Genomic DNA, 27,252 nt, shown 5'->3' on the forward strand with positions numbered 1-27,252 from the left:
GTCAACCAAACTTGCCTCATTCTCCAATAAGTCAGTGGCTTTCTAAGACAAAATAAAAATCTGTGCAGAGATGCTTGGCAAGCTTGGGATTTGTCCCTGGCCTGAAGAGGCTCTTCTGCAGTGTTCATAGTTCATTGAGTTGAAATGCCCAGAGGGAGTCCTTGGGGAGAGGTTTCCCATCATAGGGTGTCTTGTCCCGTTGGACTCCGAATGAGCCAGCTGAGTTCACCTGCCAAAATTTGCTTCAGTGGCAAATCCGTTCTGTCATTTCTTTCTGCATTGGAAGTGGAGAGAAAAGAAAGAAACAGTAAGTGCGTAAGGCAGGTTTCAACAGAGGGACATGTCAGGCAGGTTGGTAGGTGTCCAAAATCAACCCAAGGAAGCGACCGTGGGAGTCTCAGTGAGCCCTTCTCTATTTCCCATGGCAGCCCCCCCAGGAACTGCTCTGCCTCCCTCCTGGCACCCTCCTCAGGCTCTGCGGCATGAGGTTATTTTGGCATTAGGAACGCACCCGGATTTTAGCTGGTGGAGGACGGTATTTGTCCTTGCCTTAAGGAGCTCAACTAATAACTTGCCAATGGTGTACGTTGCTGCGGTGAGGAAAGTCTGTGATTCTCACTGGTTCATGGCTTGTGAATCTGTGTGTGCCTGCAGACCCCCCCACGCACCCCAGAGAAAGATCTGCACATTAAAATGTACTCCCAGAATAGATCTGAAGTGGGACTGGTCTGCAGAGAAGGAAGGAAGTAACTCTGAAAAAAGGAGAATCAGGAAAGCAGGATGACCCTTGAGTAACCCTATAAAAGCCCCTTTAGTGATATAACCAAGGGGCACAGAAGCTGCAACTTGGTGCTGAAAGCTTTGGTTTTAAAATCCACCACGGGGACAGTGGCAAAGAGAAGGTTTCTCTGTGGGAGCGACACGCAGAATCACTTGAGTCCAGAATACAGCCAGCAAATGAAAAGCTGGTGCTCTGCCACAAAATTGCGTTGCAAACGGGAAGCACTTGCAAACATCTTGGAAGCAGAAAGAAGAGGGGAGTGAGCAGACTAGGAACATCCTCTTGCAACAGCATCCAGCCCACCCCACTAGCACAGCACCACGCACAAAAGCAGCTTTGTAGAGGGTGGGTTGAGGTGGCCAGTGGATTGCCAAGCTGCCTGTGAGCTCCTCGGGCTGGCCACAAGTGTCCAAGATATTCATCATACCCTGGAAATCCTCACAGCTCTGCCTTGGTACAGAACCAGCAGGATCTCTGCCAGCCCTGCTGCCCAGGACCATGACCTGCCCTTGGCAAGGAAACAAGTGCGTGGCTTCTCTCCGCCCCCACGTTTGTTGATTTGTTAAGAGAGTGAATCACTGCCTGTCACTAGTTCTGCCTGTACAGAGGAGCTGCCTCATTCTCAGCTCAAGATTTGCTGCTAAGAAATCACTTCCCATATAAGTTTGACAAAAGGGAAACTGAGGCAGCAAAGGGAGATTTGGCCAGTGACAGGCTTAAAAACCAAGAACTTCTTCATCACACAACTCCTGTAATTTTTCTAAGCTATATGGGCCTAACAGGACATTTTCTGGCTGGGGAGGTGCTGGTTTTTCTCTTTCTTCTTACTCCTAAATCTCACAAGTAGGGCTCCTCAGTAGAAAGCCCACATCTGGAAATCTCCAACCATAATATAGCATTCAAAACTGCTGTCCTGCTCCAGATGTGCTCCCTCCAGATGCTTAGTGGCCTCCCATAGTCACGTACAGGGAACAGGCACCTCTGCAGGCAGGAGTCTCCTCTGTCATGGGATTAATGTGGACTAACTCTGGCCATCTACATGCAAGGTTAGGACCATTGTCTGGGTTCGTGAGGCAGTAAAGAGAGACTGAACTTGTCAAGGAAACTTCACCTCATCCCTACTGAGAGATTATCGCTTTTCCACAAACATTGAGAACTTACAAAAACTTAACTCTGCAGTCTTAGACTGCCTACAATAAAGGCAGATGCAATGCACCGTCTTTCCTTGCTTATGTGTCAACCCAGTTGAGAAATCCTTCAAGACTTAAAACCAACTCGGAGCAGCTGCGGTGCAGCCCAGGGAGAACAGGAATGAGCAGAGCACGTCACTGCTGCTCTGCCCTGGGCTGGAGAGAGTAATCAACCACAGGAAAACGGACTGAGGTCAAGTGTAAAGTGCTGCAGAGGTTGGATGTTACTATTTGTGGATTCTCACAACTGCTGCTGAAGCAAAGCCAGAACAGCATGAACACTGCACATCCCACAGCACAATGGACTGGAGCCACACCAGGTCCCGGGGCTCATTGGAAAACCTCTGGGATGCACATGAAGAAACTTCCCATTATTGCTTTCCTTGCTTGCAGCAGAGAGCGATGCTGTTGGAAGCTCCTGGATCAGTCCTAACCCATGAAACCTCCCTGGGGTAACAGAATGGCCAGAAGGACCACTTTCAGCATTTGAAAGTCATTCATAAGCTGCAGTAACTTGTCCCACCCTCCCCAACTCGGCATTGCATCCAAGACAAGCTGTCCTCTGGTTGCAGGACACTCTCCTACACACCTATAGCAAGTCATCACCTAGGGGAAGGTTTCCAGGGTTTTTAGGTCTGCTTTAGGGCTTGGATGCCAGGCAATGGGCACACCAACAAATGAGACACAGCTTCCTTGTTGTTTAACCCTGGTTGCATCACACAGGAAAATCTGTTCATCTTAGATTCATCCAGACCCATAAATCATCTCCTGTTGCATGTGAGTCACTGGCATTGAAAGCCTACTTGGCAATGTCAGCCTCTGCTTTGGCTATTAGGTGCTAATAATTTACATTAGCAAGCATCAGTCAAAGGAGATGGCACCATTATGGGCTGTATATCAATGCTAAAGAAGTTTGTCATGAGGAACGATGGTGAGGAAGACTAACAGAGGACAGAATGACACCGAGCTGCCATTTTTCTGGAGCTGAGGGCCATTGTGACAACATAGGTCACAATCAAACTCTCTACGATATAATTAATGTAAATGCTGTTGTCATTCAAATCTCCCCTGATTAGATCATAATCTCTTCATCCCCCCAAATCATGATCAGGGTAGACAGGCAGCAAACTGAGATAAATGAAAATAGAGGAGTAAAGTGCTAAGTGCTAAACAGGCAGCAATTTCTCTCTCTAGGATTAGACCCTCTTGGTCTCTCCTGTCTCTCCACTGCTGGATATGGCCTTTTCTGCAACCCCAGTATGCTAATGACTGGGTTCCCTATTAAGTCTTCTCCCCATTACAACATGTTCTTCCTAGGTCAGACCAAACTCAATGTTGCTTTGTGACACGCTTGCTTCTCTTATAAAACTATGTGCATTTTCTAGTTGATGTGCCTGGGCTGTCTGGCCTCTGCTTCCCCTCAGTCCTGCTCTTTTCAAGGACTCTCACTCTCTGCCTGGCTAATTGCTTCCCAAGGGAGGCTGCAGATACACTTGGCGCTCTAGCGAGGCCTCTCCAGCTGTTGTCTGGAGCTGCGTGTCCTTTTGGGGCTTCCCTTCCCGCAGCCTCGTTGTAATTCACACCAGGAGCTCAAGCAGAACCTTAGTCCCCTCATAGGAAAACTCAAGACTGTAGAGACGAGACTCAGGCCAAAATCTGACCCCTGAAAACCATGTGGACACAATTGGCTGGAAACACTTTGATGTACAAATTGCATGAGAGCTACCAAGACTCTGTGTTATGGTGGTGCTAAGGATACTGAAGAGCAATTCATAGACATGGCAGCAGAGGCAAAGCTTAAGGGGGGTTTTCAAAGCATAAAGGGTGTCCTCAGTGTTGCTGGGAAGTTCTGTCTGAGAGCACTAAGGCTGGTGGTTACAGGAAAGGTGAGATGGCTGAAAAAGCCCAGAGAGCTGCACTGCTCAGAGTTCAAACCCCCACCTGAATGTATGGTTGCTGTGTTCAGCCCACACCACTCTCACCCCTTCACCTCCCCGTTCCCAGGGCATCCTTACCAAAGGCTCCAGCTCCCGGTGGTCAACGAGGCTGAACTCCTTGATGAAGTAGTAAAAGTGCTTGTAGCATGTGTTGACGTGAGCCTCAGCGCCCATGTTGATGATGCTGTCGAAGTGGTGGATGTAGACGTGGACAAAGACGCGGAAGAGGCGGGTGAGGATCTTAGTGCAAACTTGCTGGAACTGCTTGGGGAAGGGAATACCTGCAAAGCAAAAGCATGTTGGAAGCCATTTGAAGACTTCTCATCCCCTCCAAAAAAATCAAAACCAAAACAACAGATGGCGTTTAAATGTCACTGTCGGGCTTAACAGACAGCCATGGATGATGAGGAAGGACTCCCTTAGCTAATGTCAAGAGTGACAGCTATGCTGGGCAATGTGCCATCTAGCTCTCCCCACGTATTTCCTCATTGCACAACCAGCAATTTCCCACAGACACAATCTGAGGATTTGGGGAGTTGCCCAAGGAGAGAAAAGTTCTCATCCAGTGGAGGAGGCCACATCTCTCCCCATCTGTCTCTATCCGGAGCAACCTGGCAGAGGATCCTTCTGCCTCCTCTCCCTGTCTTTTCCCTACAAGCCTGTGCAGGCACAGTGTAGGTCAAGTTGTATTTACCCAGGTCTGTGAACAAAACCAAACCTCCTCCCAGCAGAAAAGATACCTTCCCCAGTCCTCTGAATCAAAACCATGCTTCATACTGTTTTTCTTCCTCCACACACCCTCACGTTTCCCTTCTGATGCACCAACAGAAACAGGTGGGGTTTCTACCTATTTTTTCCTGATCCTCGTTTCAAACAAATGTCTTATGAAAACAGAAAGAAAACCTCCCATCTTAATGACCCTTAGTTTGCAATTTCATTGCACCGGTATGATGCTCCCTCCTGCAATGTCCTCCCAGGTTGTCCATAAATGGGACTCACCCCACATTGTTCTGCACTTTTAGCCTCGTCCCACACAAGGATGCAACTTCATACTCTACATTTCCATCCTTGTCTAAATGTACTGCTGTCCCAGTGAAAATCTCAGAGGTGTGACACAGCGTCAGCAAGCTTGGGGTAAATCTCTAAAGGAAACATGGCTTTGAAACCCTGAACGTGTTTTTTGGAAGGAGGAAAATGAAACAACTGGAGTTTGTTTTCCTGGAGTTTCTTCCTCTCCCCTGAGCAATTCAATGCAAATTTGCAAAGAACAAAATAAAACCCTCTCTTCCCACGGTTGCACCAGCCTCCTCCCTTAGCTTCTTATTAATGCAGCACATAACCTCTTAAAAATCTTTCCAAACAATCTCTGCTGAACCATGGGCAGCTCACACATTTTGTACTGTGGAAAGCATCAGCAAATCTCTCAGCTAGAAAAAATTAAAAATGGTAATTTTATCTTTGAATCTTTCTCATCAGCCTCGCTAGGCAATTAAACTGTTTTTCCCAAAGGCTCCTGGCAGTTCTGTCTCGCAGCAGCAGTGCCGTGCCCCTCTCCTCCGTGGGTGGCAAACGCACAGGATCTGTCCCTCCAGCATCACGTGTGGAGCCTGTTTTCCATGGCCAGGCTTTGGCGGGTGCTGGGCTCAGTATCACAGAACTCATAACAGAAAATGGTCTTTGTTCTAAACCAGTGTCACCCTCACCCCAGCCCAGTCCCGCTTTGCTTTGTGCATCTGTCCCAGCTGTGGGTGCAGCAGGTAGGGCAGAGCTGTGTGCCCATGTCACAGGTTGATGTCCCGGCCACCACGTGGAGGAGGACACGTCTCAGCTCAGCACCACACGAACACAGAAAGGTGGTTTTGAGATGGATTCGTGGCTGCTGCTCAGCACCACCAGCATCCCGCTGCAGCCCCAGGGCAGCAGGGACCTTGGCACGACCCATGTCACTGCCAGCTCTAACAGATCCTGTCAGGACTTTCTGGGACTGGTGTTCATATCTGGCAAAGTACAACCAGGCTCTCCGCAAACCAGCAGCTTAGAGATAGCACTGGAATTCTGCTTCTGCCCTTACCTGCTGGTCTGACCAGGGGAGGAATCAGAGAGACCTCCAGGTTTCCCTGCAAGTCAGGAGGGACACGCTCCTTTATCAACAGCTTCATTTGAACCTTTTGCACTAAGTGAGAATTTGTTGAGCAAATAAAAGCCCTAATCACCCAGCTGAGGACTCAGACATGCTGCTAAGGTAGCCCCTGCAGACCAGCTTTGAAGAACGAGTCAAGAAATATTTCTTTTAATAAAGAAAAATTCACGATGGCGAGTAATTTCTGATGAGCGCACATTGCCGGGCCCTGGCTGGGGAATACATGCTGTTCTGAACAGCCTGGCTCCCTGGAAGCAGAGGAGAGCCGTCGCTGCCAGAAACCCAGCGAGGTGCCAGCAGGCAGCCAGCGATGCATTTGTTCCTCCGGTTTGTCACCCATCCCGCTTGCCTAGGGTCTCCTTGGGTCAAAGCAGGCAGCCAGGGAGAAATCAGACCTCACCAGCCCCCAGGAGTTTATTGCTAAGCTGAAAAAATTGATAGCGAAGGAAAACAGCAAATCTCAATCTGGTCCTGAGCTGAGAGAGAAATAACATCAGGCAGTAAGCAGCAGACCAAAAGCATGTCAGAATCCCAGGGCTGGTAGCATCTGTGGTCCAGATACAGCTGTCAGATGAGCTACCTCCAGAACTGGCAGATGGTGACAAATGGCTTTCCATCACTTTTTTCCTGATGTTAGCCAGAAATGAACTTGCCCTATAAATCAGTTGCCAGCAAGTCTTCATGGACATGCTGGCAGCTGAAAGACTTAGAGGGACAGACACCTTCAGCTACGACCTGGGTTTTCCAAAAGCACCTGTTGCATCCGGGAACAGAGATTTAGCGTAAATCTTGCAGCTCTTGGAAACTATGGGCGCTGTTGCCTGGAAAGATATCACCAAGCTGCCAGGACCCACAAGTACCCTTCTGGGCTGCCCCATCACTGTGCTTCCATGTGAACTCAGCAGCAGCTCCCGGGCTGCTCTTCTTTGTGTCCATCACAAGGTGTCAGTGTGTGGCCACCCCCTCCAGACATGGCCAAGCTGTAGTGGAGGCTGGTAGCCACCAATGGACTTCTACAGGTGACCCCTCAGCCTGCCATCTCACCATGCCAACCACCCACCGTGGTCCTTTGGGTCCAGAGATCACTGGGGTCTGGCTCTGGATCCTTCTCACTGCATCACTCCTCTCACTCACACACATGCCCAGGGAGGGATGGGCAGCCCCAGAAGACGAGAACACAACCCTGCGCCATCTGGTCCCGTGTCCCCTCCCCGTGCTGCAGCCATGTCTGCGCCTCCTGTGCCAGGACCCCCCCATACAGGCTATGGATGCCCAATCGGACCGTGCATCTGGCACGGGGACCTGCGCCAGCCGATCAAAGTGTTTCCTCGTGGGAAGGAAGCGGGGCGGATATCTGATAAGCAGGTTGCCTCTGCCAGCAGAAGCCGTGCCTCGCTGCTGATCTCAAGTGACTTGGAAAGCAACCACAGCAGCCCCAGCAGGCAATGGCCACACCAGTGAGGAACTGGAGAAAGCCCCCATCCCCTCGCCCAGAGCTGGAAGGAAAGGGCTCTCCAGTAAAAGCTGATCTGACCCACGCAGCGAGAGCAGCAGAAAGATCTGTCATAAATACAGCTGGCCCTGGGTCACAGCTGCTGGCACAGCAGATGACACATGTGACATCCTCTCCAGCACACGAGGGGACACAGTGAGAGCAGCCTGTGCCTCCTCCTGCAACTGGGCACAGCCCTGGGACAGGGATCTCAGCACTGGCCACGCATCTATCCTGCCCTTGCAGATATTTAGCTTTAAACTGAGCAGACAGGCCCCCATTTGTTCCCGCTGAAGCTGTCCTGGCTGCTGGGAGGGGTCCCAGTGGCAGCAAGGGGGGAGCAATGGGGCCCATTCCCCAGGTGTGTGGGGCAGGAGGCGGCTCCCAATGTGGCTCCCAGCTCCATGCCAGGCTGGGCCAGGCAGAGCAGTGTCACAGCTGGTGGCAGAGAGACCCCATTAGTGGCCAATGTGCCAATAAGTGACACTTGGGAACGGGGCAGTGGTGGCGCTTGTTTGGGGGACCTTTTCCATCTCTGAGGTGGTACGCGCTGGCAGGAACCAGCAGGAGTAGCACCCTGGTGAGAGGAGGGGATGAGGCTGGTGGGACTGACTCTGCTGAGATGACCCATTAGCAGGAGTGTGGGAGGCCAGGAGAAAGTCAGGATGGAGCCCTAAGTTTTGACAAAACACACTGGCAGCCTGAGGTTCCTTGGGATGGCTTCACCCTCTGCAGCCCTACACACACAGCAACACAGCAACACCACCCCAGCATGTCCTACTGATGGTCCCAGCTGCCCCAAGGAGCAGCAGAACACCACAAAACCCATCTGAGCTGATTTAAAGGCATTGAAATTACCTTTGCATTTAAATCACTGGTGCTCACCATCCAGCAACCCTGGAGGAAGCAGCAGCAAACAGAATCACAGAATCACAAGATGTCAGAGGTTGGACCTTGAAAGCTCATCCAGTGCAATCCCCCCATGGAGCAGGAACACCCAGATGACGTTACACAGGAAGGTGTCCAGGTGGGTTGGAATGTCTGCAGAGAAGGAGACTCCACAACCCCCCTGGGCAGCCTGGGCCAGGCTCTGCCACCCTCACCATGAACAAGTTTCTTCTCAAATTTAAGTGGAACCTCTTGTGTTCCAGTTTGAATCCATTACCCCTTGTCCTGTCACTGGTTGTCACCAGAAGAGCCTGGCTCCATCTTTCTGACACTGCCCCTTTCCATATTGATCCCCATGAATGAGTCCCCCCTCAGTGTCCTCTTGTCCAGCTCCAGAGCCCCAGCTCCCTCAGCCTTTCCTCAGACGGGAGATGCTCCACTCCCTGCAGCATCTTGGTGGCTGCGCTGGACTCTCTCCAGCAGTTCCCTGTCCTGCTGGAACTGAGGGGCCACAACTGGACACAATATTCCAGGTGTGGTCCCCCCAGGGCAGAGTAGAGTGTCAGGAGAACCTACCATCCAACCCCACCTCTGACTCTTCTTGCATGATAGATGAAGAGGGGACCACAAGATGCCACGTGAGCTCGCTTGGATGCAGGGAAAAACATTTATACATAGGGTCAGCTGTTCTCCTCCACCCCTGATCTCAGGTCTGCGTTACCCAGACCAGATTGCTGGTTGCCAGGGGTATCGCCTGTCCCAGGGCAGAAAGGCAGCCCGATCCCAGGAGGAGCAGAGCACAGCAATCATCCCCAGCAGCAGGAAAGGGAGACCCCCACCCACGCTCCAAGCCAGGGCAAAAGCTGTAAGGACAGCAGGTACAATTTCACCCACTGCAAGGCGAGCGACGTGACTCACAGCTCTGAAACGAATTAGCACCTTTGGTTTATCTTGGATGTTTTGCTTGAAAACCCCGAGATGTGATTTAATGCTCTGAGAAGTCTGTTTTCTCCACTCTATTCTGATTGCTTCAAAACATAAGGAAACCATGTGGGACCACGTGTAAAAGGAAATGAAAATGAGAGGTAACAAAGTGCCTGCGCTTACAGTGAAGGACTGCGAATGGATCTTTCCTGCCATCTCTCCCGTCCCTAACCCTCGTGCTCCAGCCAATTTCATTTCTTCGTGATGAATCAGTACTGGGAAGCTATATTGCTTCTTGGCAATTGCATTTTTTCCTCTGCAAAAGCAGTAATTCAATGAACTATGTGATGAATTATTGTTGTTGTTATTATTTCTCAATTCCAATTTGGCCACAGTAGTGTTCGGTGATTCATTTTTTCCTAAAAATAAGTCTTTAAAGCCCCATTTAAAACTAATGGCGTGATGGCTGCTGCAAGCTGGTATGGTGTTAATTTTGGAAGAAAATAGGGAAAAAATAAAAGACAAATCATGTAAAAAATAGCCAGCTGAGAAAACAGCAATAATTAGCTGAATTCTGAACATTTTTCTCCTGTTGTTACGGGGAGAAAGTACTGGATGATTTCACACCAAGTTTTCTCTGGTTTTCATAATTGTTTTGGGACTACACTTGAATGGCAGAGCTCAAGGTTTGAAAAGCTTTCCAAGAACCGTTCCAAAATCTCCCGTGACTGATGCTCTTTAGAGCCACAGGCGCATTTGGCAGAGAGCATGGGGCGTTTCTGGCCCTGGCTCTGGTCCAAGCCCTGCATCCACATTCATTTAATAACAGGGGTGTTTCAGCATCCACAGCGGTGCTGGTGTGGGACAGCTGGCCTGGTGCAACCAGCAGCCTGATACTGGGCTGAATGGTGCAGACAGAGCCAAGTGACTGCCCAGGGCCCTGCAAACCCCATCCACCCAACCCTCCATCCAGCAGCAGCTCCCCAAAATGAGCCACCATGGGGCAGAAGGATTACCAGGAGGAGCTGATTTGTTCACGTGGCTCCTCACTGAAGTAATCTACAGATATAGTTTTACCAGCTGGTAAAAATACACCTGTAGAATCATTCATCCTTCTTCCTGCATGGGAACAACGCTTATTCTCCATTTAAATGTATTTTTCAGGACAGCTACATGGGTTGGAAGAGTGGAAACAGGGCGCTAGCACATGCAAACTGATACAGATCATCTGGGAAAGCTGCTGCTGCTGTAGATTTATAGGGATCAGGCTGGCATAGCTCACCCCTTGCAGGGTGTTTTCTCATCTTGAGCAGCATAAAAACAGGTTTCCATGCCAGAGGAAGGATTATACAGCAGTGGGACTGAGCCCTGCGGGTGGATTTCCCTGGGGATGGGGAAGACGCAGCATCTCCCCACGACCCTATTAAACCACCGCAGGGATTTTATACTGGTGCAAGCGTGCCACCCCAGGGCTGTGCTCCTGCCTGGTAACTCCGCTGTCTGCAGACACTGGGCTCCCTTGCTGCCGTTTCGGATGCCAGGTGCCCCTCCAGCATACGCTCTGCATCACACAGCTTGGCTAAACCAAGGGTGTTTGTCACCCGGGTGACTCTGCTCCTCTCACATCTCTGACACATGCTGAAGGACCAGATGTTTTAGTGGCGCAAATCAGCCCAGCTCCGCTCCGGTCACTGGAGCTGTGCCCACCTACCCCAGCCAAAGACTGATGCAAAAGGACCTGGTGAGCTCACAAGCCAGTGAACCATCTCTGCTCATTTCCAGCTGTGCCTCTCACCCCAGGGCAAAGGATTTTCCCTCTCTGACCCATGAAATAATTCTCCTTTAGCTGTCAGGACAGCCATGAGTGAGCCCCGCTGAATCATGTGCTGCTTCAGGCTTTGTAGCCTTTTGGATGGAGAAGGATGCTGAGGTTAGCCTCAGGCAACGTTAGCAAGTTTGGGGAACACTTGCTGATTCTAAAAAAAAAGAAAACAAACAGAAAAAGGCCTGTTTTGTCTGCGGTGAGGGAAATCTTTGTGCTGGGACAGTTTTATTGCACATGGCAAAGAAGGGCCAGGAAGGAAAGCTGAGATGCACAACACAGCTCATGAAACCCATGCTGAGAGAGGTCAGCCCTGCTGGGGGACTCTGCGGTACAAGCAGGACTGAAACAAACCTTCACACTAAAACCCACCTCTGCTGCTAATATTGAAGAGCCTCACTGCAACTGCAAAACATGACATTTATAATTTCCCCCCATCACATCATCAGACTCCTTTCCCCTCCTTAGAACAGCTCACATCTCCCCTGTGTCCTCTCAGTGCCTTATTCCCCTTTTTCTAGGTCTTCCCCCAAGGGGATGGCTCTTTTGGGGGGACGCTGAGTATCTCTATCTGCTCACCCTGGTCACTGTCCCCAAGCCCCATGTCCGTCCCTACTGCACGTCCCCCATCCTCCAACACAGCAACGAGGATGGGGCCTGTCAGGAACAAGCAGATGTGACATTTCCCTTCAACCATACACCTCCATCTTCTGAAATGCTAGAGCTGCCAAGTAATTACCCGGCGCACAAGGCAGGCCAGTGAAAGGCAGTTAATTGGGGACACGCTGATGACAAACTGCCACTGGCTCCCTCCTCCCCCACCACCCACAACAGCTTTTCATGCGCTTCGAAGTGCGATCTCAGGCGAAGTTCCCTGCCAGAAGCACCAAGACACACGGACAAGGGGACTGAAGTCACTTGGGGACATGAAGGTGTCCCCCCACTCAGAAAGGGGCTTGGAAGAGGGACCCAGGAATGGCTCTGGAAGAGAAAAGAATGGGCTTGCCCCATGAAGCCTGCAGTGTCTCACCCAGAACTGCCCCCACACCAGAATGAAAGGAGAAGTGGAAACCTAAGGCACTAGGCATCCCTCCCTCTGTCTGGAGGGAGAAGTGCATGAAATGAAGTGAAAACCAGCACAGCCACGACTGTACTTGGCTTTTGCACCTCCGAGGGGTCTAGGGAACCATAGGATAGTTTAGGTTGGAAAGGACCTTCAGAGGTCATCCCATCCAAGCCCCCAGCAACGAGCAGGATCACCCCACCCCAGAAAGCTGAAATTAAAGAGTATGGCACAACCAGTCCGTCCTCTTGCTTGCGGAGTTGTGACCCCTCTGAGCCTCCAAGGGCTGGAGACTTGAATGGAAAAAACACACAGCTAGGCATTGCAGCAGAGCAAAATGGGGCTGTAACAATTAGTGGCAGCTAGTAATCCCACACAGACCATTTTCTTCAATGTTTCCCAGTGTATTAATGAAAATACTGCACCTAAGCTGCACTGATTTCATATGGCTCGGTCAGCTGTGCTGCTTGGGAAAACAGAAAAGGTCAAGCAGCCTTGCAAAGCCAGGCGTTCCCCCAAAAGCTCCTTAAATCCGCTTTTACTTTCAAGTAGTTTTGTGTTTCATCTGAAAAGCAATAGCTCTGAGGTACGACCTGCGGCTCCGGCAGCCCCGCCAGCCCTTGAACTCAGCTCCAGCCCTTGAACTCATCTCCCCAAACTACAAGAACACAGCTAAGTAGAGGGCTAATATCAGCCCAGCAGCTGCCAAGTGCTGCAGGGCAGCAGCGGAGGGGTTAGTTTGCAAGCTGTGTTGCCTTTGGCAGCTGCTGCAAGCTCTTGAGGCCAAACTTTTTGAAGGGATGCATGGTACACGCTGGGGGCTGGCAGCTGGAAAGGCCAGATCCTGGGTCAGGCATCTCTGCTAAATAGCAAGATGTGATGTGTAATTAGGGCTGCGATGAACCAGCAGAGATGGAGAGCTGAGAAGCGGAGCAGCAGGGTGGAACAAGAGTTAGACCTTTGGGAGCGTGAACCCACCTGGAGAACTAGAAAGAAATGGAATCGGTTGGAGAGGAGAGAGAGAGGAGAGAGGAGAGAGGAGAGAGGAGAGAGGAGAGAGGAGAGAGGAGAGAGGAGAGAGGAGAGGAGAGGACACTGCGGGTGTGTGATGAACACCTCCAACCAGCCCTGCAGCTCAGCACAAAGGCCAAGGAAGCTGATGACCTACCAGCCCTCATTTCTCACAAGCACAGAATACTGTGAAGAATTCAAGCACAGAAAAGGAGAACATAGTTTTCCATGTCCCCGAGGAGCCGGAGGAGGAATCCCAGGAACAATTCGCAGCAAGGGGGTGTGGGACGGACACTGAGGAGGAATCCACTATTCTTGGAATTGCAAAGTTCAGCAATACCGACCCTGAGGCACATCAGTGGCTTGGGAAAATGAACTGGTTACAATCCCAGCCTTCTGGTGAAGAACCAGAGCACACTCACCTATCCTGGTGGGGAAGATGTCCTCGTTGTTAATGAGCATCTCGATCCAGTCCATCAGCATACACATGTACTGCGGGGCCGACAGCTTGGTCGGCTTCTTATATTTGCTATCGTCCTGCCACCTGTACTCGTATTTGAGCCCTCCTGACATGATGGGGCAGCTCTTCTCCGTGCAATACTCCGACATGGTGCCGTAGATGAGGTTGATGCGGTTGAAGAAGTCCACCACGTGCACGGCGATCCAGTCGTTGATGCTCTCGCCAGGAGGCAGCTGCACCACCGCTTTCAGGTCCAGCCCGGACTTGAGGGAGGCCTGGGCTTTCTTGTACAGCTCGAAGCGCTGGGTGCCCGGCTCAAACTTCTTTCGAGGACGAAATGTTTTGTCTTTGTTGAAGACTTGCTTAAGACACAACGCCATCACGGGCAGGGCCAGCCAGGGTGAGGACAGAGGTTCTGCACAATGTGAAAACCAAGGGGTCTTCAGAGGTGAAGGTTTCTGGAAGGAAAAAAGAGAGATTTCGGTCTGCACACATGGGCACGCTTGCAGGGATGAGCTCGCACCAGGACGCTGGCTGGTCCCGCTGCTGCGGCAGCACACGGGGATGGAGATTTGGGGTGAGCCCCTTCACACCCACCAAGGTGACCTGGAGCAGCTGCTGCCTCCTCCCACAGCAGCTCTGGGCACTGGTGAGGGTGAGCACTGCCACACGTGTCCCATGCAGAGCTCGATGGCAGGCAGAGCGCTCGCCGGGCTCCAGCCAGCCTCCTACCTGCAGGGCGTTTATTAGTAACCGCTGCAATAAAGTGAGAGCCAAGATATCAGTGGAGCTCAGCAGTCTGGACAGTCCCAACCTGGTGGCCCTTTCCTCCCCCAACACAGGGGAACTGTCTCTTTCCCAGGGATTTCTCAGCACAAATAACCCGCAACCTTGCTGCGGCGGCTGGTGAACGATGCCCTGGGGACCACGCTGTGACCACAGCCGGCTGCTGGTTCACACAGATCAATGGGAAAAGCGGGGATTATTTTTGTTGTTCTGCCCCATGTGTTTGTTCAAAAGAACAAAACCCACACGTGAAGAAGGGAAGCGGCAGAGCAGCACCGCAAGGTGACGTGCCAGATGCACACAATGCACACAGGAGCCGGCCGGGTGGCAGCCGATGCTCCGAGTGACTCGATGCTCCGGGTGACTTGGGTGACTCGGTCTGGAAGTCATTGCAAAATGCTGAGCTCACCCCTTCCTGCCCGAGCTCAGCAGCACAGACTAGGGCTGAAGGCTGCGGTATTTCCCTTCTTTTCATTTTCCTCCCTGAAGCTCCAGTGGGAATCCCATGGCTGTCCCAGACAGGCTGAAATACGGTTGTGCATTTAGTTACCTGTGCTCATCACCAGTGGTGGTAACAAAACATCAAGTCCCCCTTGTGCTAAATGCTTTGATATGGTTTAGGGAAGATAAAGTCCTCCAACAGTCTCCCCCTGACAAGAGGAGATGCAGAAAGAGTTAAAAAAAGAACAAGAAAAGGAGATTAATGGAAAGGGGAAGTGACTTACCCAAAGTCACGAGCAGGAGGGAATGGTGCCCAAGCAAAACTTGGATGCAGGTTCATCATTAAAAAGACAGCTTTTAGCCGAAAGCTTGCTATATAAACTCTGTTTTCTAAACTTAGTCCTGAGCCACAAGCAGATCCTATTTTGCCCAGCAGAGACCATCTTGCAAGAGAATCCTTGTGCATCCCTGGGAGGCAGCAGGACCTAGTGATCACCCCAAACACCCACAGGATCCCCTGTGGGGATTTTTACACCACAGCCAGTACGTATCTGCAAGGGGAAAGCCCGTGGTGTGGGTGCAAACCCTGGCACGGGTGCAAAACCCAGCATGGGTGTTGTTAGTGCTCTTACTTTCCCAAGGCAGGAGCATTGCTTTGCGACCTTTGCATAGCTCACGGCACAGTGGTACCAGAGCCAGCTGTGCTCTGCTTTACTGAGGTACAACCAGACCTGAAACTGTAAGTTTTTAGGTGCTTTTTGCCCCATGGAGGGGGTCACAGCCACCGCACAATGTTATGCAGTATGACTTTAACACCGGGTATCTGCAAACCTTCCCCAGCTCATACGGCTGGGTGGAATTTTAATGCCTCCAGCCCTGGTGTCCTCATTTATTGCTGAAGGGCAATGACTAGAGGATGCTTTTGGATGCTCTTTCCTCCCCTGCCCCAAGCTCTGATCGTGTCAAAAAGCGTGTTCCCCACCTCAAAAATGAAATCACAAGCTCTCCAAAGTGGCAGCGGATGGGGGAAGCGGCACCATGTCTTGGCTCCTACCTGTCCTGAAGGGAAGGATCTCTGGTACGGCAGCCCCGAGGGAGCCCAACAGAGGCCAGGGAGCTGTGGGCACAGCAAAGCTGCTAAGAAAAGCGCTTCTCCAGGGCTTCCCGCTCAGCGTCACGTATTCAAGGCACATCCTGTTGATATCGCCTCTAAAAAAAGCCTGCCAGGGAGTCTGCTAACGCTTAACAGTTTCTAAAATATGCACGCACACATATATACTGTGCCCATGTGGCCAGGAAGCCAATGGTGCCTGGGGTGGGTTAGAAGGGGGTGGTCAGTAGGTCAGAGAGGTTCTGCTGCCCCTCTGCTCTGCCCTGGGGAGACCACACCTGGAATATTGTGTCCAGTTGTGGCCTCTCAGTTCCAGCAGGACAGGGAACTGCTGCAGAGAGTCCAGCGCAGCCACCAAGATGCTGCAGGGAGTGGAGCATCTCCCGTGTGAGGAAAGGCTGATGAGAAGCCACCCTGGCAGATGATATCCCCTCCAACACATCACTCGCAGGCCATCAGCTGATTTCACAATCTGAGGGGGTTCCCGTGTTCCTGTGCCTCAGGTGGAAAGTCCTCTGCAAATATTGAACCACTCACTGGGAAATAAACTCTGCATCCCATCTTGCGAAGCCATCCTACTGCCCCGTGACGCATCCCACAGCTGCATCTCTGCATCATCCACATCTACATCTCTGTGTTACCCCGCAAGCTGCACTCACTCATCAGGCAGGTGGGAATGTGCTTCTTGCTTCAGTACCATCCAAACAAAACACCAGTTTTTTAAAAAGAAAAAGGAGCAGCAAACCTGGTAAACATCTGCCAGGTGTTTTCTACCTATTTCTAATGAGATTCCGAGGGAGCAAAACCCATTGCTGTGCAAGTGCTGGGAGCAGACGTGTCCTTGGAGCCCATGGGATGCCGACACAGCACCGCAGCCTCTGTGCTCCCCAGGCAATGGTACATACCAGGGTAACATGAGCGGTTTCCTTTCAGGGCCCTCACCAGCATCACAACCAAGCTACCGAGTCATTAAAAGGCCTTGTGAATCTTTACTGGAGAAAAATGTTCTCCAGAAATTAAATTTAACACAAAGCCAAAAACATATCCTGGGATTTATGGCCCAAAGCAGCAGGGATAGGCATCAGGCCAAAAAACAGATTTGTTCTCCAACTTGCTCCAAAGCTTCCACTGCCCAGAGAGATGGATGTGCAGGGAATTACGTGATGTAGGGAGGGAGCTGCACAGAGGCCATGACCGCGGCTTTAAATACCAGCTATAGCCCTTGCAGCTGGGGCACTGAGATGGGATGCACCAGGTCAGAGTGAACAGTCCCTGCAGAGTCACCCATGCCTCGGTTTCCCCTCAGGTGGGGACCCAGCACCCACCCGCACTTTCAGGGCAGAAAGGCAGAGTCCTTTGGGAATGGACCCAGATGCACCCTGAGTTTAAGTGGCATCAGCTGCAAATACAAGATCAGATTTTCCCGATATTCACTTTCATGCATCCAACTCGGCCAGTGCTCTTCCATCACTGACCAGGTATTTGGGACAGGTCCAAGAAAAGAGACAGAAAATGGGAGATCTTCCAAGGCTTAGCTGTGGCTCGGTGTTCAACAGCGCCTGATGTTGGAGGCTGTCATGTTCCTGGAAATCAGACCATGGTCCAGTGGGGCTTGGGGTGGGACAGGAGATCTGTCCAAGTCCAAATCGCCTCTCACACTGCCCATTTTAGGAAATCTGAAGGGCGAGCTGCCATTCAGCAAGCTTAGACAGCAGCTTCCTACGACATGACCGTACACATCCCGCTGCCTGCAGGTCTCTGCCTTCGCTTCCCACGTGCAAAATCAAAGCTTCCCCAAGAGGAGCCTTGGAAAGGGCTGCACCCCCCCTTCACCACACCGGCACCCCGGGGGCTCACACGTCCCCTTCCGCAGCATCTGCAAACCCCAAAAATAAACCTTGTCCTGCTCCCAGAGTGGCTGTGGGGCCGAAGACCTTCCCCGCTGTCACCCTGTGTCCCCCCCATGATCAGAGGAGAATGAGCGAAGCTGCCGGGTAGAAAGAGTCCACTGCTTCCCGTGGGACATCCACGCCATGGCGTGCTCGGTGCTCACCCCCATCCACACACCCAAAATAGCCTCGGCTGTGCAGAGGGCTGGCTTCAAACCCAGCTGGACGGCCACAAAACCCTGTCCAGGGCTGCGAAGGCTGCTGGCTTCAGTCCTGCTCCTGCTTTTGCTGGCGGCAGCAGAAGCGAAACTCAGTTGGGTTTAGCAAGAGCTAAATGAGCGCAGAGTTAAGCTTTGCAAGGACAAGGAAGGGCCGCTGTTGGGGATGTAGCAGGCAGAGACACGTGAAAAACTGATTTCCTAGATTGCTGGCAGGTCCAGAGATGAAAGGAAATGAACTGGATGGGGGGGGATGTTAGTTCAGGGTCAAACTAAGCCACTAATTTCAGATTTGAGAGTTGTTTGGGTTTTTTTTACTTAAGCGTTTTTCTTTCTTTTTTTATCATTTGGAAACCACAGAGGAACGCAGCAAGGCAAAGGCTTTTTGTAAATTAAAAACGACTCTGAAAGGTCTGCTTAGAAACTGGCAAAACAGAAGGGGAAAGCAGGCTGAGAGGCAGGAGGGGGCTTCCTTCCCCGGTCCTGCAGGCGCAAGGCAACGTCCCCAACCAAAACCACTAGCTTTGAACCCAAATATACTTTAGTCATCACCCAACAGGAAGGATCAGTCCAACACATTGCCAGTCTCCAGAGTGATGGACATCAGGGACAGTCCCACATTCCCTGCCTCAGTTTCCCCAACTTCAAAACTCCTGTCCATGCCCAGGCTGCCTTTATATTAATATTTAGGACTGCAAAAGCAAAGGCTTCAAGGAGAAAAGTGCTTTACAGGTGTCCCCGGGAAGCATTAATGATGGTGGAGGGTAAGGAGAGGGGAAGGCTCTGACACCAGCAGCTCCAGTGCCGAGCACGTCCCCTCTGGATCCTGCCCGAGACAGTTACACACTCGCACAAGCATCCGACTGGAAACCACAAGCAGCCGCTTTAGCAGCAGGTTCCAGCCCTCGCCAGCCATGCAACAGCAGAACCAGCGCTACGACACCATGGGCAACCCGCAGGGGGACTCCTGCTTTGGGACGAGGCCATGGGGGGAGAGCACAGATCCACGCTGCTCCAGGCTCCGCAGAGCAAAGCAGAGGTCGAACACCACCGATTCTGCACATCCCCCTCGGACTTCCCCAGGGGGATCTTGCCTTCGGCCATCCAGATACCTACTTCTGCTTCTCTGCTTTAGGGGATTCCCTTCTCCGCACCACAGGCAGGGTAGAAATCACATCCTGCCCCATCCCCAGCGGAGAAGCAGGGCAGGTACCTCAGCCACCCTCTGCCAGAGCCCCAGAACAGCCAGCCAGCCTCCAGATGGGCAGCCAGAGCAGCAACCAGCTGGCCCCAGGGCTTGGCTGGCTTTTCACCACTCTAGGAAGTGTTACTGTCTGGCTGCTGACTCACCAGCACTGTCTCTGATCTTCCCTTCAAATCCCAGAGAAATTCTGTTGCAAAGTCTGGACTTCAACCTGTCCAAGAACATCTTCGCAAACCAGGCTTGTTCTTGGTGGATTTGGAAGTGCATCACAAGTGCCCCAAAGGCCAAAAGCTGCCTCTCCCAAGCATCCCTTGCCACCCCAGCCCCAATCTAGCCAGGGGCTGAGGGCATACAGGGGTCCTAGAGAGGGGAATGTATCCCCTTTTTCCAGCCTTCACAACAGCCATGTGTGGTTTTCATCATCTAAGGAAAGGGGGGTTGCAGACAGAGGATGCTGGGGAGCACAGTGTTGGGGCGCTGGCCCTGCTTCCTCTGTGCTTCCTGTTGGAGCCAAGCCCCAGCTGGGCTGTCCGTGAGAAACGGGGTTATTGGCTGCCTATCCCAAATATAACCCAAACGATGGAAAATTCCAGGAAACGAGCCAAGACAAGACGCCGGGAGGGGGATCAAGGCCCAACACGTGGGCTGGGGGAGCTACAGAGAAGCCCTGGGCTCTCAGTGGCATCTCCTTGCTGCCGAATCTTCCTTGTGCAAACCCACAAGAGATGGGAGCATCCTCCGAGGCAGCACTCAAGCACCCATCTCTAGAGCAGCAGCAGAATGGAGCCCCCCGTGCCCCAGCTATGGGGGCAGCTGCCCGGGAAGGCACCCTGGTGCTTCCCCGGCTCGCCTGGTGCTCAAAAATCCCCAGCTCATGCAAAATGGACCAAGCAGGGGTCCAGCAACTGGACTGCACACACCTTGGCTTGCCCCCCCAGCCCAGACCCACTGTCCCGTCTCTGTCCCACTGCTTGTTGTGCCTCCCTGCCATGCCACCAGCAAAGCAGCAGCTCCCTGGGGACCACAGCCTGGCCCAAATGCTCTGAGGTTTTCCCCAAGTCACCCAAGATGCCACCAAGCGGAAAAGCAAAGCCCCATCTCTCCAGATTGGAGGCAGCATATCCAGTTCATTTAGGGGTGATTCCCATGTGGGGCTGAAGGTACCTCATTCCTGGAGGCTGAGACCTTGCTGCTGCTGCCAGGGATTTGCTGGGAGCCCTGCAAAGAGTTGTCCAATGGCTTCCACAGCACCCAACCGCTCAGGTTCAGTCCCAAGGGTGATTACTCCACCATCAGCGCCGTAACCCCCAGCACCGAGCGCTCTGGGCCCGCAAGCTCGGCAAAGAAGACGAGAGGAGCCAAACCAGCTGCTGAAAACCCATCTCCACCGCTCGCTCCCACCCAGTTCCCCCGCCCACAACTTTCCACCCTCCCTCCGACACCGGCAAAGCCGCTGTCGGGACCGTCCCACCGGGGAAACGGGTGTCTGCCCACCCGGCGTGGGGCTGCCGGTCCCCCCTTCCCTTCACCTCCGCACCGCCGGCCATCTGCACTAATCAGCAGCAGCAGTCCCGGACCCTCCTGCATCCCTAAAAGGGGCTCCTCGGTATTTACACACTGGCAGCAGCGCAGACACACGCCGGAGGAAGGGGAAGAGCCTTGTGCAAGCGCCCATAGCCCGGCCGGGTGACGGAATGCTCCTTCCCACGCTGACCCCCGCCAGGTCTTGCCCAACCTGCGCTTAAAAGCACCGCAAGAGCATCCTCGGGGGTGCAGCACTGGCTGTTTTCACCCCCAGGACTCACCTCCTCCCCTGGTACAGCCGCCTTCCAGCCCCAAATTCCTCCGCTGCACTTTATGCTCTTACTGAGGAACAAAAGTAAAAGCGAGTAAGAAGGGAAAAGCCCGAGCCACAGGCTGCCCGCCGGGACTGCCCGCAGCTCGGGGGCGGCCGCGCAGGATCGGCGGCAGCGCAGGGACAGCGGCCGCGCAGGGACAGCGGCCGCGCTGCGGCGCTCGCCGGGCTTTGCCTACAGAAACCCGGGGCCGAGGGTTTTTCTCCGGCCGGTGATGTCATATCCTGACCTCGCCGGCTGTCCAGGGAAAAGCCGCCGGGAATCCGTTCTGCCAGCCCCCACGGCCACGGGTGGGCACCCACGCACCATTCCTGGATGCTGAGCTCCTTTTTGGCACGGGGTCCCACGCTGCTGGGTGGCTCCGGGCTTTCACGGGACAGCAGCGCGCTATGGGGAAGGAGATGAAACCCTGCAGTATCTCCCCCGCCCCATCTTCTGCATGGCCTCTCTCCCCTCCCCGCTCTGCATGCACACCAAAAACAGCGGGGGGTTCCAGCGCCAGGCCAAGCTGGACACCATCCAAAACAGAAAAGCCAGAGAAAGGGGAAAGAAAACAGCAGAAAAAAGAAAACCCAAACAACCAATCCCAAACTTTCACTGCGCAGAGCAGACTTACTGTCTGTTGCTCTCGTAGGTGGGGTGAGTTCTGAAGCACGTTGCGGTATTTAAATACCGCTCGGTGAAAGGAAGCCTGTGCCAGCACGCTCAGCGCCGAGAGGAGCCGCCAGCCAGCGTGGGATGGCTCGGCACAGCCTGGGACGCTGCTTTGGGGTCAGCATGCCCTGGGTGGTGGTGTCAAACTGGTGCTGCACCCCACATGTGATGCTTAGGGGTGCTGTGGCAAGGTGGGAGGCAGCAGCACGGACCTGGTGCTCACAGTCGCATCTCTTTGCCAAGGGAGCAGCCGCGGTGAGATGAGATGAGATGAGATGCAAGCATTGCTGGAAACATCTGCAAATAGTTTGGCACTGGGACAGTTCTACTGAGAGAAACATTTCTAGGCTTTGCTTAAATGTGTGTTAAACTCAGGTTCAGCCAAGCGTTTGCAGGTGATGGGGCGAGGTGGTGGGTGAAGAGCAGCAACAGTGTGTGAAAGGAAATCACAAAGCCAGCAGGGAGGATCCGGCTGCCGGGTAGGTCTGCACAAAGCAGGAGGGTTTAGGATGAGGGTTTGCCTCCCTGAACCCCACCTGGCTTCCCCGCTGCTGGGTTTACCTTCTGACCACAGGCAGACTGTGCATCCAGTAGGAGAGATCTCTGCAGGACATAGACTCCTTCCTCTGTAAAGGGGCTTCTCGGCTCCAGGCGATGCCAGGGTTTGTCCTTGAGCCACAATGTTCAGAAACAGTCCTTAAAAACAAAGTTACCTGCCCAGTGATGTGAAACATCATCTATTATCCAGCAGCATCCCGGAGCAGGTGGACAGGAGAGAGCTCAGCATGGGCCATACAAGGTGTCTGCTCTCCTTGTGCTGGTGACAAATGATTTGTCACCTGCAGCAGCATCTTATTAGGAGCAAATAAGACCTTGGAGAACCACAGCAGCTGCTGGCAGATTGTTTTTGGGCAGAGCCAGAGGGAATCAGGGCTCTGGCAGCACTGAATGTTGGCTGACAGGGTCTTGCACACCCTAGCAGCCCCCTTGCTTACCTACTGTCCCCTTTAGAGACACAGCTGAAGGGCAGGTCATGGGCCAGGTGATGGGAGAAGGATGCACTGAGGACACGCAGGATTCACATGTACTTGCAATGTGAGATGGCTGAGATGCCTCACACCTACAGCACATTTCTGCAGAAAAGGTAAAACCTAGAGGCAAAGCAGCCTGCACCTCAGCTCCTGGGGCAGGAGTGATGCACAAGCTGATGGATTTGTCTGTCCAGCCTCTTCCCATCGTGATCATCAGCTAATTCCATCCAACAGCCATAACCCCAAAAGCTCAGCTATGTGTATGCATCCTCCTCCCCAGCACCCACAGGATGGTTTACGGAGGAAAAGCCTTTTCCACATCAGCCTGGCCCCACTCCTGAGCAAATCTCTCACCATCATTGCAGATCATCTCAGGCTGAAGTAACACCCCTAAAATCAGGATCTGGCCCAGGGAGAACCACAGGCTCCCCCTGGCCACCAACAAAAATAAACTGGACATACAGATCCATGGAGGAGCACCCACAAATACTGAAGGAGCCGTACAATGTCACTGCAAGGTTCACAGGCAGCAAAGCAGCTGTCCCCCACCTCAGGGACACAGCCAGCACCAGTGTCCACGCTCATCCCTGAGGGATGCAGGAAACAAAGAAATGGCCTCGGACCTTGTGGGTGGGAGGTAGAGCTCTGCAGAACAGATGTAACTCCTGACAGCTAATGCCAAGCCAGGAGGAAACTTTCAGCTGAAACCTCAGCAAAAAATAGGCGCAAATCCAAAATTGTGGGGGCTTGACTGTATAGCAAAGGTCCTGGAGGGAGCTCACAGCCAGGATTTACGTCCAGGCGAGATAGAGCCAAAATACTTAGAGGCGAGATGGGGTCCTCCCACCCTCAGTGGAGGGGTCAGGAAAACAACACCAGGGCTGAAATTGCATCCTGCAAGTGCACAGGGGTGAGGAGCATCATCTCCTGGCCAGGGAGTTATCCCCTCACACAAGGCTTTGGGTTTTGGAAACCCTGCAGAGCAGAGACCCTGTGGTCCCGGAGCCTCCCAGGGTCCCAGCTGTGGGGAGGGAAGGCAGGAGAGAGGAAAAGGTCGAAGGGGCAGGTTTGGGGCAGGAGGGATGTGTTATTGTGAAGAGGGCATTGTCTGCCCAGAGGAAGGAAGAAGGAGGTTGGCCCTGCTCCCGCAGGCAGGTGCACAGCTGAATTTATCCAGGGGGAAGGAAGCAGGGAAGGAAACAAGCCCGGAGTGCTGGGTGGCTCCATCAGTCCTCACAGGCACTCATGGAGAGAGGCTCGAGAGTGGCTTTGCACAGCTCAGCAGGACACAGATGCACTTGGGGGGGGGTGGGGATGCCATGAGCCCCCCAACAACTGTCATGCTAGGCCAGGCTCTCCCTGGTCATACAACACCCTGCACAGCGTGCACCCCATCAGCACTGCACCCTGGCAGCCAGGGAGATGCTTGATCCCAGGCAGGGTTCAAAGGCTCTGCGTGCCCATGCAGACCACAAGACACAGCCAAAGCGAGCGGAGGGTTCACTCCGGTTATTCCCAGAGAGGCAAAGGCCATGCCCAGCAGAGTTCGCCTTGGCCATGCAGCGCCAGGACCAGCCAGCTCCCCCTCCTTGCTCCAGCGAGCTCTGCGCAAGCCCAGGGACAGGCAGTGGGAACTCCCTCAGCTGTGGATCAGAGGGGACTGGACTCTTGCTGTTTTCTAAGGCACAAGGAAAAAAACAAATAAATAATCAGCATTTTAAGTGAGGATAAGAACATCATCCTTCAATCTGCGTTTTCTTGATTACTGTGACAGCCGCCTTTCACACAGGGTGCCTCCCCAGGGAGCAGGATGGGCTCTGTGTTTCCTGCTGATGTGGGGGAACATCTCCCCAGGGTGACAGGGGTGGGTGGGCAAGCCCAGGGTTGGAGATGCTGATAATGAAGAACCTCTGGCTGCAAAATCTGCTCCACTGCTCCTAGCAGGAACCGTTGCCACATCCCCAGCGCGGGGCTCTCCCAGCCACAGGCAGGACAGGGGGAAGGAAGCGGCTCCTGGTTCAGCTGTGGAGTCCTTGCTGCAGGATGCTGGAGGGGCTCAAGCCTACATGGAGGGACTTGGGCTTCTCCTCCATGAGTGAGCCCACTTGAGAGCTACTGGAGACACAGCAACACATCCAGCTCAGGAAGACCCTGGCCCATAAATGACTGAAAATCAGCAAAGTGACCTGGAAAACTATTGTGGGATGTTTAGCCTTCCCAAGGCAGCTCATCGAGGATCTAGGACACCAAGCCAGGGGAACTGTTGGTCTAAATCAGTGCAGCCCACTGCAATATTAACCACATAGGAGCAGCCTGGGCATCTAGATGGATGTTTTTAAGCACAAAACTCAGCCAAGGCTCACAAAGCTGGGCAGACAGGCTCAGACAAGCTGTGTGTGCTGGTAGCTCAGAACAAACCTTCCCTCTAGCGGCTGTAAGTCCAACAGTCACCTTCTCTCCCCATACCAAGACTAACAGTGTTATTGTCACCAGCTCTTAGGCTCAACACGGATCCTAAGTGCACGCAATGTCTTACAAAGATGCCGAGGCTACACCAGGCAGCTGATACTGTGATTCACGCACAAAAGCATCCCGGGCATGAGCAAAGTCACACAGCTGGCCTGTTTCTGCAGCAAGGACGGTTTGTAGGGCCAATTCTGCTGAGTTACTACCCCTTACAGCCAGCATTTGGTGGGACCAACAATCAGGCCTAGGGTTTCTCTCGAACCTTATTATTATGGGTTTTGTCCCAGTCTCAGCCTCATCTGCCCCACAGCAGCAGTCAGCACAGATCTGACTGTGCTGCTCAAGTGCTGACCGTAGCGTGAGCACACGCGTTAGCACATTTCCAAAAGGGATAAGGATTTTTCCTTTGCCACTTACAAATTAGGGAGCTTATTCCCACCGCATCAAAGCTGCATCCTACAGCCTGGACATCCAGTATTGAAACAACTCTGTTGTCCATGACCAAGATCACAGTATCACAGTATGTTTGGGATTGGAAGGGACCTGGAAAGCTCATCCAGTGCAATCCCCCCATGGAGCAGGAACACCCAGATGAGGTTACACAGGAAGGTGTCCAGGCGGGCTGGAATGTCTGCAGAGAAGGAGACTCCACAACCCCCTGGGCAGCCTGTTCCAGGCTCTGACACCCTCACCAGGAAGAAGTTTCTTCTCATATTTAAGTGGAACCTCTTGTGTTCCAGCTTGATCCCATTACCCCTTGTCCTATCATTGTTTGCCACCGAGAAGAGCCTGGCTCCATCCTCCTGACACTCACCCTTTATGTATTTATAAACATTAATAAGGTCACCCCTCAGTCTCCTCTTCTCCAAACTAAAGAGACCCAGCTCCCTCAGCCTTTCCTCACATGGGAGGTGCTCCACTCCCTTAATCATCTTTGTTGCCCTACACTGGACTCTCTCCAGCAGTTCCCTGTCCTGCTGGAACTGAGGGGCCACAACTGGACACAATATTCCAGATGTGGTCTCCCCAGGGCAGAGCAGAGGGGCAGGAGAACCTCTCTCGATCTACTGACCACCCCCCTTCTAACCTACCCCAGGTACCATTGGCCTTCCTGGCCACAAGGGCTCAGTGCTGGCTCATGGTCATCCTGTTGTCCACCAGGACCCCCAGGTCCCTTTCCCCTACACTGCTCTCTAATATGTAATTTCCCAAGCTATACTGGAACCTGGGGTTGTTCCTGCCCAGATGCAGGACTCTACACTTTCCCTTGTTAAATTTCATCAGGTTATTCCCTGCCCAACTCTCCAGTCTGTCCAGGTCTCTGGATGGCAGCACAGCCTCTGGCGTGTCAGCCGCTCCTCCCAGCTTAGTGTCATCAGCAAACTTGCTGATAGTGCACTCTATTCCCTCGTCTAAATTGTTAATGAATATATTGAATAATACTGGCCCCAGTACTGACCCTTGAGGCACTGCAGTAGATACTGGCCTCCAACTAGATGCTCTGGTTTGATGGTGTGGTGTCCCAGACTACCAGGCCATGTGCTGTTGTAATCTGTAGAAACAGAGAAAATTATACAGAAATACAGTAGGAGACACCTGGCTGGAGTTTCCCCACTCACAACAGCATTTCAGTGCATCAGAGAATGTTTCACAAGAAATGTTTCCTCTTCTTGATTTTGCCATTTCCATCTCAAACCCTTGGAGAAGTTCTTAACCTGTGATTAATCAAATGATGGTCTGAAAACAACCAACCAAACTCAAAATTACAGGTTGGGATTGCTACAGTCTTTACTAGAGACTTAGTCTTTTAAGCTCAGAAAGATGCTCAGGTGTAGATTTGGAAGCCTTGAATTTCACTCCCATTGCCCGTTACTCTTCCAGGGATGGT

The 27,252-nt window shown here is 52.6% G+C and overlaps 1 protein-coding gene across 1 annotated transcript; it reads right to left on the minus strand.

The window, feature by feature from the left end:
* Positions 1–244: 244 nt before the first annotated feature.
* On the minus strand, positions 245–22,513 carry MOB3C (MOB kinase activator 3C; the record flags this gene model as incomplete). Its single annotated transcript, XM_080348595.1, has 4 exons — positions 22,429–22,513; positions 13,671–14,166; positions 3,987–4,189; positions 245–274 (listed from the first exon to the last, which is right to left on the minus strand). Exons 2-4 carry the CDS (start codon positions 14,086–14,088, stop codon positions 245–247), a joined length of 651 nt encoding a protein of 216 aa, XP_080204721.1. The 5' UTR covers positions 14,089–14,166; positions 22,429–22,513.
* Positions 22,514–27,252: the final 4,739 nt, after the last annotated feature.

Source organism: Nesoenas mayeri (genome assembly GCF_963082525.1).
Source record: "Nesoenas mayeri genome assembly, chromosome: 8".
Classification (NCBI taxonomy): domain Eukaryota; kingdom Metazoa; phylum Chordata; class Aves; order Columbiformes; family Columbidae; genus Nesoenas; species Nesoenas mayeri.